The sequence below is a fragment of the Cyprinus carpio genome, chromosome B21, assembly GCF_018340385.1.
Source record: "Cyprinus carpio isolate SPL01 chromosome B21, ASM1834038v1, whole genome shotgun sequence".
Taxonomy (NCBI): domain Eukaryota; kingdom Metazoa; phylum Chordata; class Actinopteri; order Cypriniformes; family Cyprinidae; genus Cyprinus; species Cyprinus carpio.
The window spans coordinates 12,024,651-12,043,972 of NC_056617.1; the positions used below are offsets into that span (position 1 = coordinate 12,024,651).

Sequence of the window (19,322 nt, forward strand, 5' to 3'; positions counted from 1 at the left end):
AGGTCACTCGGGTGTGAGTGCGAGTTCAATGGTTCCTTGTATGGTGATGCCATTTTTTTTTGTGGGGCGAGTCTTCTGGGCGCATCCGGCAACATAGAGAATGATTGGGCCGCCCGCTCTAAAAGATATCGATAGAAGTAGATTGAGTCATCAGAAATTGTTAATAATTGGGCCATATTTCTAGAATACATATGATGACTTGGTACCCTCTCATGTCCTCGGCTGTGACCTTGACCTGCAAGGCACCTGTGTGGCAACTGGACTTTGGTGTAGCAAGCATCTCTCCTGAATGACCATGGATGACCCCGGACCCGTCAATAGGCATGGTCAATCAACGCCAATGGGCCGTGCTTCAACTCTCCAGCCAGAATGCCCTCTGAGTGCATGTACGTGATCTCTTTAATTTTCTACAGGGATCAAAGACCAGGAAAGTGTGGTTGACTACACAACACACCAGATTATATGATCAGAAATACTGCTCCAACTATATATTTCACCATACTCACCAGTGCCCCCTCTAGGCAGGTGGCATAGTTATAGCCTCGACCCATGACCAATAGAGACCTCTGATGGTGGAGCTCATCTGCAATGCTTTTGATTTGGTCATCAAGAGCCAGAACTTCCTTGATCAGCTCTAAATGGAAGACAATTTCAAAGTTAATTTGACCTCAAAGCACTATTTAACTATTGCAAGAAAATACAGAGGTCATTACAGCAATTATGTCAAATACACACCTGGCAGTTTTTTGAGTCCGTTGATGATCTCCAGTCTTCTCTGCTGCATTGAAAGCCTGTCTTCACTCATCATCAGGCCAAACATGATCAGAGACACAAACTGACTAGTGTAGGCCTGCAGATGATCGCAAGACACACTCAATTAATATGCAATTTGTTGTACAAAATAAATACACAAAAGACAGGGGAAAGGGAGGTATGGTTTGATATAGCCAGGCTCATTATAATATAATATAATATAATATAATATAATATAATATAATATAATATAATATAATATAATATAATATAATAAGTTTACAAATTTTGTGTCAGTGCATTTTTTAAAGAAATTAATAGTTTTATTCAGAACATGCATAAAATTCATCACATGTGAGAATTAATACTTTTACATTAATACAAATAAATGCTGTTCTTTTGAACCTTCTATTCATTCATTAATCCTGAAAAAAATGCATCACATTTTTTTTAATTATGTTTGATAACTATAAGTTTTGCAATAATAAATGTAAGTTTTGAATTTGTTTTTCCATTAAGTATAATTATTTTTATTTTTAATTGTAATATATTATTTCAAATTGCAATCATAGTTCACAATATCACTGTTTTTTTCTGTATTTTGATCAAATAAATCCAGCCTTCATGAACAAGGATTCTTTCAAAAACATTACAAACCACAAGCATATACTTCTGAACGCAATATAATATAATATAATATGATACGATATGATATGATATGATATGATATGATATGATATGATATGATATGATGATGATATAGTTATTCTTTATCATCATCATTATTATTATTATTATTATTATTAGGCCAAAATGTTCATTTCAATTGGGCTCTACAGTACCTTAGTGCTGGCGACTCCAACCTCAGGCCCAGCATTGATGTGAACTCCACAGTCAGTCTCCCTGCAGATGGAGCTGCCAACAGTGTTGGTGACGCCCACAGTCAGTGCCCCGCGCTGCTTACAGTAGCGTAATGCCATCAGAGTGTCTGCTGTCTCACCTGATTGAAAGACATTATCAATATATAAAACTAACAGCTTTCAGAAGCATTGACATGCATGTGTTAGTGTCATCAACCAAAAAACTTGCTGCATCTGTAATGGTATTTTACTTGATTTAACAAAATCAAAAAAGTTTTATGAGTACTCAGAAATGTTAGCATTCATATTCATATATAAGTCTGACTTTTAAATGCAAAACTTGACTTACTGAAAAATCTGAGCAAAGTTTTAGACATCTTGAGGAAATAAATGTAGTCTTTTTTTATGGGAGAAAGAGGAGGAAAAACATTGATTCTCATTGGTGAGAAACAATTGAGATATCTGTTGTTGTTTTCTGTTTTGTGGGCATCTGGGTGTCTGGAGATTGTATCACTTCATGCACTTACTGTTGTGTAATTCAGTGCCATATCAGTTCAAAAGTCATTATAATCAACCCTTTCCGGAATAAAAATCATAAGATTGACGGTAACAAGCTGCACTTTACCTGACTGGCTGATGAAGAAACAGACATCATCTCTGAAAACGGGTGTGATGCGGTCTAGGAAATCACTGGCCAACTCGACCATAACAGGAAGCTCAGTCAACTCTTCAAGGATCTGTCGTGTCTGCACAGAAAATCAGAGATAATACTGTGATCATGTGCTCATGTCATGGAAAAAGTACAGTCAGCTGGTCATTGAAATAAACCCCTTTCTGAAGTCCTTCAATTCAAATTTTGATATGTTGCCACGGACAACAGTCCAATAGACAGTTTTCCAGTCAATTTACAGAACAAAAACAGACAGTTCAATGTGACTCTTAGCCAATCAGAATAATGTTTTCCCGCCTTGTAATGAAAATGGATAACATATACCAAACACATTTGTAACAAACATCTCATTATTTCATAATTTTCATCTTTAAAGTAATAAATTGTTCTCTGTTATATATCCAGACAAAAAAAAAAAAAATATACAAAAACTTACTGCCACTCCTGCATGGTAACTGGTTCCACAGCCAATCACAATCAAGCGTCTGCATCTCTTGATCTCCTTTAGATGGTCAGAAAGGCCACCAAGAATAACTGTGCACACATTTGAAAGCACAAATGAAAGTGGTCTCAAATGATCTGGTAATAATATTATTTTTTGCAAATAATGTTCAGTTTCTTGCTTATACTGATCGTTTCTCTTCATAAGACCTCAACATATTGTCAGGAGCCATGAGTATTAATTTTGTATTGCCTGATATTGCCAAAAGAAAAAAGTCACCTAACGTTAGATCTTGGATGGCCTGAGGGTGAGCAAATTAACAGCCATTTTTAAATTTTTTGGGTGAGCTATCCCTTTAATAATGGCTCTACTTTTGCATTTGTATGAAATCAGGCTGCACTTTCAGGGTTGCACTACAAGATGAAGCCCAATTTAATCTTACATTACTTTTGTTCTGGCAAAGTGGAAGGTCATGTTGTACCTGTGTTGCTGTCAAAGCATATTCTGCCTCTCATGGTGTTGACGACAGATTCTGGCTGCTCAAAGATCTCCTTCTGCATGAAAGCCTTGAAGTTACCTGAAGGGATGAAACAGTGTGAGCACAAAAACAAAACTTGCTGAACTACTGTACAAAAGTCAAGGTGTTATCAAATTGTCAATTGTTATCAAACCACAGACTCTTCAGATAAAGATTAAAAGAACGGATACAGAGATGCCAGTATGACTGGAAATTCTACAAAATTATCCTTTTGTGTTAGGGCTGTGCAAATATTCGAATGTGATTATCATTCGTAGTTCACTGACAAGCTACGCAATATTGCATTCATTATCGAAGGCGATACATTGGCAATAATGAACGCAATATTGCGTAGCTTGTCAGTGAACTATGGCTCTGTGTAGTAAATGCCGCTCCATCTGAAAGCACGTGATGGAAATTAACTACTAATCACAGAACCGGCTTTCCCTACGAGATGCACATTATAATCGCATTCGATTATTTGCACAGCCCTACACTGCCAAACTAACAGCCAATGGGTTTGGTATATGGGTTTGGTAATGGGTTTGGCACAGTGTCAGAATTAATTTTTAGCTGAACAAAAAACAATCTGTTAAAAATGTTTAGAAACCTAGAGCATGGCGCTTGCAACACCAAGGTTATGGGTTTGATCCCAAAGAAATGCAAAGACTGATATGCACTAGTGCTGTCAAATGATTAATCGCGATTAATCACATCCAAAATAAAAGTTTTTGTTTACATAATATATGTGTGTGTGCTGTGTTTATTTATTATGTATATATAAATACACACATGCAGTATCTATTTTGAAAATATTTATATGTATATACATTTATACATTTATATTTTATATTATAAATAAATATATTTAATGTTAACATAACATATGTTTCTTAAATATATACATGCATGTGTTTGTGTTTGTATATATATACATAATAAATATACACATTGCATACATATATATTATGTAAACAAAAACTTATTTTGGAGGCGATTAATCATTTGACAGCACTAATATGTACATATCTTGAATTAAATATTTGTTTTTTTAAAGTGGTATTTTATTCTTTATTAATTTTATTTAATAATAATTTCTTGAATTACTCAGTGGTCAGGTGTTAAATTCTTGTGTTTAAATTCTGTCATCATTTACTCACCCCCAAGCTGTTCCAAAAGATATTCTGAAGAATATTTGTAACCAAACAGTTACTGGTAGCCATTAATCTCCATAGCATGGACAAAAAATACTATGGAAGTCAATGGCTACCAGCAACTAGCCATTAACCAACATTCTTCAAAATATCTTCAGTTCAAACTAATTTGGAACAACATGTGTGGGTGAGTAAATTCAATTTTCATTTTTGGGTGAACTTTGAATGTTGTTTCGGTGGTGTTACTGTATCTGGGACCTTTCATGATCTGCTGGAGCTCCATCTGTAGGGTCTGAATGACACGGACGGGGTCTTCGCCTGCTGTACGCTTAATACGATGCACATACAACTTCCCCTCCACCACTACAGCAATATCATCGTCCTCCAGATAAATCACCTTGTTGGTGTGCTCAATAATGGCACTGAGAGAAAAACATCAAAGTAAATGCATATTTTAATTTAAAAATATTTTAATGAGGTTATGTGGCCAGCAGGCTGCAGTGCTGAGCTGACATTATATTTATACAATTTTATTACTGTTTAAACTGGACATCTGCAATCTTTAGGTTTCTTAACGAGAAACAATAATGTTAATGTGAATATTACACTGTCGAATACTCAAGATTCTACTGTGTAATAATATGTGTGTTACCTGGCATCAGATGCAAAGTAAAACTCCACCGCCAGTCTGTCATGGACTGAGTGCAAGGCATTGGCGCTGCCCCTTCGGTTCAGTAAGTTTTTCTCCTGTTCATCTCTCCTGGAATTACCTAGAGGAAAAATAAATTAAAATCACACTTCTTAACATCTAAAAAAAATCAGTGAAATATTAACAGAGAATTATTGCTTAAAGCAAGAAACAAAGTCAGGCGATTTAATATTATACAATTAAATGACAGTTAAAATATCAATAAAAACTATTTAAACTGAAATCAAAAATTAGATACGTTTACTTAATAAAAAAAAGTTTATAACCAATTAAAATATGTATTTTATATTTGTCTCAACTGGAACTGAGGAAACTAACCAAACCGTTAATTTGAAGGGGGTGTCACATACTTTTGGCCACATAGTTTTGCCATAAAAGTCAAGAATGCGCTCAGGGCGTTGTAAGGATTAGGCAAAGACAAAAGGCAGCATTGCTGTCATGGTGACCTCTGGCACATTTTGGGCTGAGGTTTTGGAAATGCATGAGGCATCCAGCCCAAAACTGACTTCGAAATACATTGTTTTGTGATGGCAGTTGCCATTGTCTGTTTGTAATAACCATAATGCTATAATGCTTTATTTATATGAATGTATTGTAAAATAATAAAAGGATGATTATATAGGGAAAATCTAAATATCACAGCATACACTTCCATTCTAGAAAACTGTGGGTTTCCGACTTTGTGGCAATAGTTTTTAGGGGGTCTATTTTTTTCCAGCATGACAGTGAACACATTTGGAATTTGATCATGCCCATAGTTGGTTGTTCCTGTTCTTGTGCCCATTGAGTTCCATTTCATTCACCTGTGTTCCCCTAATTATCCTCATTTAGTTAATTACAAAAAACAAACACCATACTGACCCCGAAACCTAGAGAGGTCCTACTCCCTATTTTAATACAAATGCTTTTGAATTAAATGTTCAACAAACACATGCAGGGTGTGGTGTTTGAGTGTTCACACACATCTTGGCTGTATAGTGTGAGATAACAAACTAACTTCTAATGATCAGAACAAGTTTGGGGAGATGTACAGGTAGATGAGAAGGAGGGATGACGTGAGCCGGACTTACCGCAGTTGTACTTGACAGGGATCTGCTCTGTGGAAAGCTCATACTGACTGCGCACACCGATGAGCAGCGGGCTGCCCCTCCTGTTTAAAAAAAGGATACATTTTCTATTGACGACTTATGCAAAGCATGCTTTGTGGGTGTTAAAACAGACAAAAGATAAGGTCTTTCAATGCATTTAATCTCCTATTATGCAAAAACAAAAAACAAAAAAACAGACATGTCACATAAAAAAATGATTCTTTTGTTGTGTTGATGAAACAACAGCACACCTGCTGGACTTTGCCCTAGTTTCAATGTGCAGTGGCTCTGCTCTTCCATTGGCTGAGTGAACTGTGTTAGCGTAGCGCTGCTGTAAACAAGACACCTGTGTTGAGGAGTGGTTTTTCTTGCTCTCTGTATTTTATATTCTTGTTCAGGTCCGCCACCCTCCCCTCTGTTTGAGGAAATATTTCAGACCTGTCCTTTGCATGCGCCACCTATCTTGCTTGGCGCAGCCCCACGGTTCCTTATGCTGATGTGCCAAATGAGTTCACACTGGAGCACTTTCTCAGTGCCTGCTTTGTTTGAACTGGTTGGGCAGTTGCATTTCAGTTTGCATGCATAGCAAGCTAAATGTTCACCATCCTGTAAAGTGTATTTTGGATTCTAAATCTGGACCACCTAAAAGATTTATTAATAAACCAAGAACAACAAAAAATGTCCTTTTGTCATTTTTATTTTTATATTTAATTCATTTTTATGTAATTTTTTTTTTTAAAAATCTAGTACATTAATTTTCAGTTAGTTTCCCTGAATTCACTGAATGTGAGTGGTACTTGTAAAAGTTACCACTATGACTCTAGTGGGTCCATGAAAAAGTGTTAAAATTTTAAAAATTTTTAGGGCTATCAAATTAAATTAATATCTTAATTAAAATGTTAGCTTGTTTAAAAATGAAAACTGTCATCATTTACACACCCTCATTACTTCTGTGTGTTTTATTCAATTAACAAAATTAAAGTCAATGGGGTCAATGTTGTTTTAGAGCCATTCAATTTCACAAGAAGATTATTCTAAAATATCTTCTGCTGTATTCTATATAAGTCTTTTGTTTTGGAACGACATGAAAACATACCATTTTAATAATATTTTAGCAATTTGCTTTAGAAAAACGACAATATAACTGGAAACACATTGACTTTATAGTATCACACTCAATCCCAGATTATATTTGGGAGAGTTTGTAAAGCCCTTAGCAAACGCTGTGAGCACATTCAAAGCCACATCCCTCCTCAAAGGTTCCATGAATAACCTTTCCAAAAAGTTTCTTAGATGGTGTAAAAACAACATAAGCATTTTTTAGTATATATGCAACAACCCACACTAATGGGTCTTGCAACATGGCTTGTCTTAAAATGTTCCCTTCACAGCAGTACAGAATTGACCAAAACCAACAACACATTCATTCACAACCAGCGACAGGCAGATGGGAATAATTAACTTCGGTCTCGGCTTCAGTCGACCCAAAATTATATATACAGGGTCAGCGTACCAACCAAGCATGTTGAAATAACCCTTCATAAACACCTTTAATTCCCTGATTCCTGGACAGCGTTTTAAGAATCTTAGTTCCTTGTCCTTAAATGCAAAGATTATAACTAAACATCATAAATCTTATCTGCCGACAGCGGATTATAACCTTCTGGCTCCTGTTCACTGGCACATAGAGAAATATAGGGAAAAGGTTCATCTCAGAAGACAGAAAGAGCAAGAATGAAACAAGGAAACTTGAATGTGTTACAGTTCAGAGAAACCATAGATCTTACTGACCTGGTGGCAACGGCCTCTCCTGGGAAATGAATGCTTTTGAAAACCAGAGCAAATGCCCCTTCTAAAGAAGATAGAGAAAAAAACAGTGAATGAGACAAATGTTTGTTGGTGAGGCACAGGAATAGCTATGATACAGATCTAAATGGAAACATCATTGTTCTGTTGAACGTGCAACGGTAGGGTCTCACATTTCTTCGTCAGCCCCCCTCAGGAGTGCAGCACAGGATCAGGCCTGGAGCGGAGGCCTACAGAGGTGGAGGGGGCACTGGGGAGCTCAGAGGAATAGAGCCCCACAGTGAGGGTTGAACTAATAGGGGCCGTCTCTGTGTGCTGAGGGAATTCATATTTGCCCCTACCTCCTCACTGAAACTCTCCTGACTCGCTGCCCAGAGGAAAGCACACACACTCCAGTCCACACATATATAACCCAAACACTGATACATGACTCACTGCGCGCTTACAACCATGCAGCCTTTACTTAATTGCTCTATCCCCACACACACACACACACACAGTCTATACACACTACCGTTCAGAAGTGTTAATGTTTTTGAAAAACAAACCTCTTATGCTCACCAAGGCTGAATTTATCTGTGTAAAAATACATTGAAAATAACATTATTGCAAAATATTATTTCAATTTACAGTAACTGTTTCCTATTTATATACTGTATGTTTTAAAATGTAATTTATTCTTTTTTTTTTTTTTTTTAAATGATTAATTGTAACCTTACAAGTTTCCTCTGGCCTCGGGCTTTAAAACAATTTTTTTTCCCCCTTTTAATTCTAACAGTAACCTTTATTTTACGTGTGTGTCTTTGTAAAGGTAAATGCACAAAGCACCCATGCCTGTTTTAAATTAGCCTCGGTAAGACTTGTTTCTCCTTTCTTGTCTCTTTCAAAGCAGGTCAGTTAATGTCCTTGGCTCTGGAGGTTGCTTAGAAACCTATAGCCGCCCCATATGACACAACTGCACACCTTAAATGTTATCATCCTTTTATCTCACAGCCTTCCATTACTAAGATGGCTGCCAGAGCAGTTTAGATAGAGAGCAATCAAAATGTAGTGTAATTGATTTACAGAAGAAGACATAAAACAGAGAGAGTCTGGTAGAGATGGTGAAAACACAGAGTCATAAACCTATGATAAAGACTAGATTCGTGTCAAGAATATCTCAAAGGCCACCTCCTTTGCTCATACAATATCACTGAACAATGTTTGGATAGAGCTGAACTTCCCAGCAGAGGATATTATGGCCATGAGAGTCGTCCAAAGGTAAAGACAATGAATCATAAAACAAGGTCCAGCTGTCCTTTGAAAATCTAGGTAATATCAGTCACCTGGAGACGAGGAAGAGCCATTCTTTCTCCATTACGCCATTATGTGCTGATAATTGTAGCTAATGGTTATATAACTGAAAATGAGGAAGACCAAACTTTGACTACGTGATCAATTTATCGAAAACAAGAAAATAATTATTAAAATACAGGGAAGCAAGCTAGTGAAGAGAATAAAAGCAGAATTTTTTTTTTTTTTTTTTTTTAGTTTTTGTAAAGTTCTTTATGCCTTACTTGATTTATCTGTGAGAACTTTGAGAGACTCACTACAACTATCATGGCAAAAAACACCTCAAACAGAGCAGTATTTCTGAACTTCTTTTCCTTGTTTTTAAGAGGGCTGAAAATGAGCAAGAACTGGCCTTTAACTTTCACAATTCGAGCAAGCGGTTCCCAGAGGCATGTGAGTAAGACCCCCACCCCACCCCAAACACACACAATCACACACACATACACACTTGTGATGCTTACCAGCTGCTGAATGACGCGCTCCACTAGGGTGGAGAAGGACACATAATCGTTCTCGCGGTTGTCGTAGAGATACTTGATCAACTTAGGGATGACCTCTGTGTCTGTGTCCGACTCAAAATCGTAGCCTTTGGAAACCTATCAATGGGTTGGGATGGAAAAGCCATGGTTACAGACACAAGCAGTGGCAAAACAAGACCAGTTTTTCTTTTGTGGAAAAGGAATCAGAGATAAAGGAAAGTGAAAGAGAGAGGAAGTGGAATACTAAACATATTAGTTTTGAATGATTCCTCATCGCTTATAAATTTAGTATTATGGGATACTGTGCAACAAACGATGTGATGTTACTAACAATAAATAAAGCAGTGTACGCCATATAAGAAAGTCGCAATCTATAAAATGAAAACATAAACAATTACTTATTTTCTATACTTTGTACTAATATGCATCTTCTCTTAAAGTCCATTCCCTAACAAATGCACGACTATGCACATGCACTGCACGTATCAAGAACAGTTATTGTTGTTCTGCAAATATTTGTGAGAAAAAACCAGTAATTTCATTAGGAATCTGTGCGAATGTGAATTTCGCACGAGTGTCAAAGATATTCCCATGCAGATTTCGCAACGGGGATAAATGAGCCACACAGAATTGCTACAGAATGTTTACCAACAGAAAGCTGCTTAGTTTAAAAATGACTTTTTTGCCCACAAAATTTCACCAAAATTTTGCTAATGCAATCGCACCTTTACAATCATCATGAAATCCAAACTGACAAAATTCCATTCTAGTTCGATTTGGTTTTATGTTTCTGTTTGTTAATTTATATAATTTGACTATACTGTATTCAAGTTCTTAAAGGGATAGGTCACCCAAAAATGTTATTAATTACTCACCCTCAAGTCGTCCAAAACTATAAGACCATCGTTCATCTTTGGAACACAAATAAAGATATTTTTGCTGAAATCCGAGAGCTTTCTGACCCTGCATAGACAGCAATGCAACTGAAATGTTCCCAGGCCCAGAAACGTAGCAAGGACATAGTTAAAATAGTCTGTGTAACATCAGTGGTTCAACCATAATTTCATGAAGCTATGAGAATACTTTTTGTGTGCTAAGAAAACAAAAATAATGATATAAATAATGAAGAGTACCATGAGGCATGCGTATGCATTCTTCTGCTCGTAAACAAGATGCAGCGCATGTGTGTTCTACGTCAGCAGCATCACACTAATGCATCGTGGTGCATGCGACTCTCGATAATGGCACAGAGGACTGTCCCGGGAGAGAAGAAACCGTTGAATAAAGTTGTTTATTTTGTTTTCTTTGTGCACAAAAATTATTCTCGTAGCTTCGTAAAATTACGGTTAAACCACTGATGTCACACGGAGTATTTTAACGATGTCCTTACAATGTTTCTGTGCCTTGACCGTCCGTGGTAGTACCTTTGCTGTTTATGGAGGGTCAGAGAGCTCTCGAAATTCATCAAAAACATCTTAATTTGTGTTCTGAAGATGGAACGACATGAGGGTGTGTAATTAATGACAGAATTTAGATTTTGGGTGTGAATTATCTCTTTAATTCATGCTCCTTGTCTTAATTTGCTAAAATAATTTTTCATAAAAAAAAAAATGAAATGACTGAAACGACTTTCCTTTTCCACTAATGTAAATTAGGCTGTTTAGGCTATTAGATAATGTTAACCAGTAACCAAACAACTCTTTAAGGCATTGTTTTAGCAAACCCACATTTGTTCTGGTTCTATTCTGGTATGTAGCACCCACTTTTCACATTCAAATCAATAAAGTAAAATGGATGGCATGACAAGGGTTCTAGTAAAGACTAAAGAGGTCATTAAAAAACTGCTTACCAGGTACTTCTTCAGCTCCTTGTAATTTGTGATGATGCCGTTGTGGATGACAACAAATTCTGCAGAGAAACATACAGAGATGGATGAATAAATTCAAAATTAATTAATTAGCTGAATGAGAACTTGGGTGAAAACACATAAGAAAAAAATACAAATTATACAGGGCTCTCCAATCTCGTTCCTAGAAGGCTTCCTGAAAATGAAGGAAGTTCTAACCTGTCTCAACCTGATAATCATGAAGACCTTGATTGGCTGGTTTAGGTGTGTTTCATTGTAATGTAAAAAAACAAAAAATTTAATTGTGAAACCCTGCAAGAAATTATTAGAAAGGTATCTGAGACAAAGCATGTTATGCATTCTTGTACACATGTACTACAATGTAACACAATGTAGCAGGTTGGGGTCGCATTTCACTTTATGACTTTCTCAACTGCAAAAATATATCATAGTTGATACACAACAATGGCTGATGCTTCCACAAGCCATTCACGGATTTAGGCCTACATGCTTTCTGTTTCAAAATGAAACAGGCTTGAAGAATGTCTATTTGACTCTTTATCTTTGTGTGGTGTAGTAATTTTATATAGGTGATATTATTCAAAGTACAATATCATTGAAAGCACAATAGTGGTAAAAAAATTGTAGACACACCCACATTGTCCTCATTATCTTCAAGTGTAATACTACCCCAACTTTATAGTGCAGAATTTACTGCAGAAAAATATAAATTTAAAGAATTGAATTTTCTTTTATTTTTCAAAAACAAATTGGAAAGAGCAGTCAATGTGTTCAGCATACAAATGAAATCATTCAATAATACTGGAAAAGCATCCCAGGATGCACCTAATAAAGTTGGCTGAGAGAATTTCCAGATTGTTCAGAGCTTTGGGTAAAGGTTTGTGGCTTTTAAGAAGATAAAAAATAAAACGCATTTGATTAATGATTTTTTAAATATGATTCCTTTTAAAAATAAAAGTGGAGACTAGACAGAAAGCAAACTGGGCGAGAGAAAGAGACGGACGGGATCAGAAAGGATCACAAGCCAGGATCCGAACTCAGGTCAGGAGCGCTGCCCAAAAAGCTGTTAGATAATTAATAAATCATTAGGGTTGTCCAAAATTTTGACAATTACGTTGAATCATGAAGTATAATTTCCTTTTACATGTTCCTGTGTTCAAAGGGCTGTATTATTTTACAGTGGGGTTGAAAAGTCTGAGACTACAATAAAAATGTGATTTTCAAAATTAATTAAAAAACATTTCAAATAAAAGTTCAAAAGTACAATTTTGCAACTTATACATCACTAATCAAATGTAGCTATGTAATGCTACTTTGTACAGATGCTCTTGGAATCATTCTGAAATCCAGCTGGATAACATAATCAGGTAAAAATATAAGAAAATTAAAAATTATTAAAAAAAATAATACTTTTTTAGTGATGTGATTTTAATTTAGAGAAGTGTGATCTGATATAAGTTGAGTAGCAAACTGTGTGGCGAGAGGAACCTCCTGCTGTCTGTTTCTACCCCCTACTTAGGTGTTTATTTTCAGAGGTGAAATTCCACATCTGAACTGTCATTCACAGCATTATGGCCTTCACTAGCCTTTCATTTACAAACACAACCTAATGGCTCTAAAGCCTGTGTCGGCTATCCAGTCCTGTCTTTTCTGGACAAAGAGCTCATAAACTGACCGCAACCCCAGCTGGTTTACTAATGACCGGATATAAACCAGATGACCATCATAAGGTCAGTTAATTTGTGTTGTCTTCCATGTCGCTTTATGTTTTACCATTGTTCTTGTCAGATCGGTGAGGGTGGCTGTTGAGAGGACTGGGCTCTCCATGTGTGGCCCAGCGAGTGTGTGCAATGCCAAAGTGTGTGTCCAGTTCTGCCTCGAAATCGATGGAGTTGTTCTCTGATAATACAAATCGGAGAGAATGAATCATTAAAGAAACACTATGAAGAAAAAAGAAAGAAGATTGATAATAATATACTGGGATAACATACTGTAGATCTCTTCATCAAGCGCTTTCACCTTCCCTGTCTTCTTATAGAGGCTGATACTAGCAGCATGATCTTTAACTGAGCCATCTACTGCAACACCTGGCCAAAAAACACACAGTTTTCAGGAAAGAACAGCATCATACTTGGTCACTCAGTCTCTTTATCTCTGTTTAAAACTCTTGATAAGCATGCAAAAAACAAGATTAACGGCACAATAATCCCCTTCACACAAGTATCGACTGACTGCTTCAGCTACATCAGTGGAAGAACTGACACTCCGGGCCCACTGTGCTGCCAAAATCCAAGAAACGAGGCCACTGTTCACGTCTTGAGCCGTATCTGTTACCCGCGGAACACACTGACATTACCCTCACAGAGGTGGGAGTGGCAGTCTTACCTGCAGAGTCATAACCCCTGTACTCCAGCCTTTGAAGTCCCTTTATGAGGGTCTGAAAGATATCCCCCCTCGTCCGCGGCACTCTGTAATTCAGGTAGGCGAAAATTCCTGCCGGGTACAAGGTAACAAGGCTTGGAAAGTGCAGAATACTAATCGGTTATGAAGACACATGGGTTTTAAAGTGACCCAGTTAACATCCCAAGAAAAGGTTTACTGACTGAATGTCGAAAACTTTAAATATATCAATCACATTAAAACATTAAATACAATAAAACAGAGTGAAGGATTCAGACAAACATATTAACTAAAGGATAGAAAACATTGATAGACAGGCTAGATACAGACTTAACTAGATAGATAGATAGATAGATAGATAGATAGATAGATAGATAGATAGATAGATAGATAGATAGATAGATAGATAGATAGATAGATGCTCTTATAAACTTCGGCTTAGGTCATATTAAATAATAATAATACTATAACAGTAAATATTGTGCTAATGTGCTCTTTAAAACAACTTATAAATCTTTTTTTTTTTTGAGTCTCTATTAATCACCACAATAGTCGCAATAAGAGATTGCTTAATTACTTTGAGGCAAGGGAGTTTATTATAAATCTCTGGGTGACAGACGAAGTGAAAGTTCATTTAACATTTGGAATCAGCCACGTCGCCAGATGAAAGTAGTGGATCCTGATAGTATTAGGATGTGTCTTAAAACGCGGAGTGTGCTGCTAACTAGACAGCATTCATGTACGTCATCACGCTCAAACCTAGATATCAGACATCATATTTAAACGATGTAGGCGCATTCGAAAATCGCTGGGTTTTGTCTTAAAACGCTGTGTTTTTTTGACTATGCCGCTGTCGCGCTTCAACCCGGATCTGTCACTCACTTCATCAGTCACAACTCCAGTGAAAGATGACCAGACCACTCAAATATTTACGCTGGCATGACATCTGACTATATATTCACGTTCACACACACAGGGACAGATAGTTTAATACATGCCATAACAATATTAAGTATGGCTGTTATGACAGTATGAGAAATAAGCTACCTTATCAAAGCGATTCATTTACAGTATTCCTATTTCTGTAAAGAAATAATAATAACAAGTTGCAACTTACCACACATCGTTGAAGTGTTTTCTTTCAAGCTGAAGGTAGTTTGAAGGGTCTGGTGGTGAAGCGGAGCGGAGCAAGTTGCAAAATGATCCAAAGACTTCGAGGAGGAATTATAAACAGCCGCCTGGACTTATAACTTAGAACCTGCTCCACCTCTGGTTACCAAGGCAACGTCAGCCCCGCCCACCGCTGGCTGATTGAGAGGACTGTGACTTTAATTCATGCTTGATACTAAGGATTCCTGTTTTTGATCATGTTTTATGTTTATAAAACTAGTTTTCCTTATATGTTATCACAGACTATTGACTGTTTAAATATGCCAAGCACAGGCTGTGTGCTGTGTCACAGAGAGAAAATTTGGTTATCCAAATTGTGTCTTTAAAATGGAGGAACGAAACAAAAAGGTAGTAAGGACATTGGTACAATAGTCCATGTGACAACATGTCATCGTTTTTGTTTTCTTTGCACACAAAAAGTATTCTTGTAGCTTCATAACATTCCAATTGAAGCACTGATGTCATATGAACTATTTTAACAATGTCCTTACTACATTTCTGGGTCTTGAATGTGGTAGTTCCATTGCTGTCTATGCAAGGTCAGAAAGCTCTTGGATTTCATCAAAAAATATTTTAATTAGAGTTCCAAAGATAAACAAATGCCTTTCGGGTTTAGAACGACATGAGGGTGAGTAATTAATGACCTTATTTACATTTCTGGTTGAACTATCCCTTTAAGGGCATTTATGTACTTTGATAATGTGCACTTTGTAATTATATCAAATTAAACTTACTGGTATAAACTTATTAGTTAGAAGTACACTTATTTTGATGTGCTGAGTAATGCACTAAATGAGATGTACAGTACTTATAAAATAATTGTTATTCAATTTTACATTGCAAGTACATTTTAAATGTACTTAATTGCAACTTCATCTTTACAAAGGTGAGATTACAAACATTTAAATACATAGCAATTTCAATAGGAATACGTTTAAATTTACGTTTACCATAAATTGTCAGTACATTTGACATGAAATTAGATATAAAAATGTAGCCATGTCCTAGTTAATGGGTCAAAAAAGCACTCTAAAATTCTAAATATAAATTTAAACTATAGACATTTTATTATAATAATTTTATAATAATTTATATTTCATTGCAATTAACATACAATTAAGATTCTGAGGACATTAAACTCAGTTCACCCAAAGATGAACTGTTCAAGGGGACATTGTCATGCTACTATTGAATTGTGTTAATTAGGAATGGATGTCAATAGATGTATTTTTTGTACAATGAACATAATTTTTCTCTTGAATTTTAGAATATTTTTTTACCAGTAACTGTACTGGAAAATTAAGTTTTGATTTTGTGATGGAAGCAAATGAGAATCATTTGGTTATTAAAGTTATTCCGGCTCCTATAGTGCTAAAATGCATTTGAATTTATTTATTTATTTTTTTTTTTTGGACTAAGTGAAGTCTATTAGGACCCTATAGAGAATTTCCATTTCAGTGTTTATATTTCCAATTTTTAACCAATGGTCCTGTTGCAGTTACAATACTGTGAAGACATCTGTGTCACATTAGGCAGAAAAAGACTTGGGCCCTGTGTGGTCCCCCTGCGGGGGGCTATTGTGAAGATCTGTGGATCCTCCCCACCACAGTGACTCCCGAGGACCTCAAAAATAATTTACTCAAACTATAGAAGGTGAGAAGATCTGATGTGAGATTAGAAACGGAATGATTCATAGATTTCAATCCTTTGGATTTAGGCCAGATATGATTCAGTTATTACAAAGATTGAATGAGGAAAGATCAGGTAAACTGATAAATTACCAAGAAAAAGTATGTGGACACCCCTTTTAAATAATGGGTTTTGACTATCAACTCAATTCCAGTGAAAACAAATCCTAATGCTACATCATACAATGACATTCTAGGGAATTATGGGCTTCTGACTTCCGAGTTTGGAGTGGAGTTTGGATCTTTACTGTTCCAGCAAAAAAATGTTGCTGTGCCAAAAGCAAGATCTATATAGAAATGATATGAACCACCACCCCCACCCCCCCTTTTTTTTTGATGAATTGAAACCAGACCTTACTAAACTTTACACCCATGTTCTAACATTTAGAAGAAGAGGGGAAGCTGTAATGATAAACTAACTCATGCTTGTGCTTATTGATATCTACATACTTTAGACTATACGCTGTATCATTCAAGATGATGTCAGAATGTCCACTGTAAAATGATTCATAAACGGAAGGGGGGAGGACTGTTTTGAAACAGTTGTAAATTAAAACAGATGTATTTAAGTTATAATAGATATTTCTTTCTCACTTAAAAAAAGAAGGTTTACTGTTTCATATATCTTTTAGCTGCATCAGAATCTAATAATTTATCAAATCTACAGATAAATAAACCAAAAATATGTGGTGTGAATTACAGTAAATGCTTTAACTGCATACATGCTGTCAGAGCTGCCCAGTATCATGAGTGGGCCGTCAGTGACCACTAAAAGGGTGGTGCAGGCAACAAACAGTCATCCTCACATCCTCAAGAGCCAAAGCTATTAAATCTTTCACTGTTTATATTATTATATTGGTTACTGTTATGTAATGGTAAATACAAAGGAATACATTAAATGGGCATAGTTTTTAAAAGCATTGATTAATTTTATATATCAGTAGTTCTCAAACATTCATATGTAAAACGAATTAATATGTCAAATGAATAAAAGCTTTAATTTAAAAATCTGTTAAGCTTTATATAATGTTTTCAACTAGGCTAGATAGTGAAGAACTTTTTTGCAGCACTACCATTAAATAACCAAAAAAATCCTAAAATCCAAAGGAATTTTTTTGAGAAAAAGAGTAACTAATGTTCCATGGCACATTCAAACCCTTGGTGAGTTCGCTTTTTCCATCACTTCAAATCTTTGAGGTCGTGCAAAGCAGCACAGCAGTTGAGTTTATTCAGAAAGATTTATGGTCCAGCCAAACAGACATATAATACAATATAATAAATGTTCATTCATTCATTCATTCATAAAGAAAAGTTAAACACACAAAAACAAGAACATATTGATCAGTCATTTGACTGACTTTGGATCCTGCTCATTAATAATATAAACATTGTTTATTCTTAACAAATAAAAAAACAGAGTAAAATGACTGATGTCAGAAAGCTCTGCTAGCTTGTTCTGCCTCAGTACACCCAGTGACAGCATAGACATTATGATTTGTTAAATTTAATGAATGTTTTACATGACAAGTGTTAAGCGGTATTTTACTCATAATTACATAAAGCTAAAACCCAAATGTTTTCGAGAAATATAAGAAGTCCCTGAGACATTTGCATGATTAATTATCATTATACATTTCGAATAAATAGCCTTTTTAACTTGCAAGAAATGGACACTTCATGTTTATAAACCACTTTAATGCAGGGGTCTCCAGAAGATGTACATGTAAAATTAAACAATTTCAAAAATCTCTGGCTACTTTTTTCTGCACTTTAATACCTAGAAAAATACAAGCATTAAATGCACAGAGATTTCCTCTTTGGTTGTTCATTTATAGCTAGATTGTAAAGCAATTCTATGGAGTTTTCCCCCACTCTATGTATTTCCTGAACACAGGGCCATGGATTTAATAGTTGACTGCTCACAAACTTGGATTGGCATCATTATTTCATTTGACTGCTGCAGTGCAAACGACTGAATCAAGAGCGGTGTTACAGGATCTCTGTGTTTGGATTTGACTTTTCTTGTTCACTGCCAATCATACTGATAGGCTCGATGCTGCATGAGAGTGTCTGCCATGTGACATCGGAATGTACGTCAAGAGATTTAACTTCACAAGAACCTCTCATTAATGCATATTATGATTTTGCCCTTCTGCTGCAAGTCACCTCTAATTACAGCACACACTGAGCGCTCATTATTGGAAATTACTATTAGTCCCATTTTTCCACAAGTCGATCAGGTTAATTATCAAAGGGGGTGCTCATGAAAGCAAACATGTGAATTCATACAAACTGAGGAAAACATTTGGAAATACTGTATGCAACTAGACAATTAGGCTGTAAGATATCCCTAATAAAAACTCACTTCCTTGTGCAAAAGGATAAAC

General features: G+C 35.9%; 1 protein-coding gene across 1 annotated transcript; it reads right to left on the reverse strand.

Moving 5' to 3' along the window:
* Positions 1-314: 314 nt before the first annotated feature.
* Positions 315-15,350, reverse strand: LOC109078247 (glutamine--fructose-6-phosphate aminotransferase [isomerizing] 2-like). Its single transcript, XM_042748473.1, has 17 exons — positions 15,195-15,350; positions 14,063-14,170; positions 13,669-13,764; positions 13,451-13,576; positions 11,660-11,718; positions 9,792-9,927; positions 7,985-8,045; positions 6,176-6,255; positions 5,049-5,166; positions 4,655-4,818; positions 3,207-3,302; positions 2,720-2,817; positions 2,239-2,359; positions 1,596-1,753; positions 736-850; positions 507-634; positions 315-407 (listed from the first exon to the last, which is right to left on the reverse strand). The coding sequence occupies exons 1-17, from the start codon at positions 15,199-15,201 to the stop codon at positions 315-317; spliced, it is 1,764 nt and encodes a 587-aa protein (XP_042604407.1). The 5' UTR covers positions 15,202-15,350.
* Between the last annotated feature and the right edge of the window lie 3,972 nt (positions 15,351-19,322).

Excerpts from the sequence above, each read along its gene's own strand:
- LOC109078247 (XM_042748473.1), bottom strand. Across the intron at positions 13,577-13,668 it reads GCTTGATGAAGAGATCTACA|AGAACAACTCCATCGATTTC; the intron begins GTATGTTATCCC and ends TTGTATTATCAG. Across the intron at positions 4,819-5,048 it reads TACTTTGCATCTGATGCCAG|TGCCATTATTGAGCACACCA; the intron begins GTAACACACATA and ends TTTTTCTCTCAG.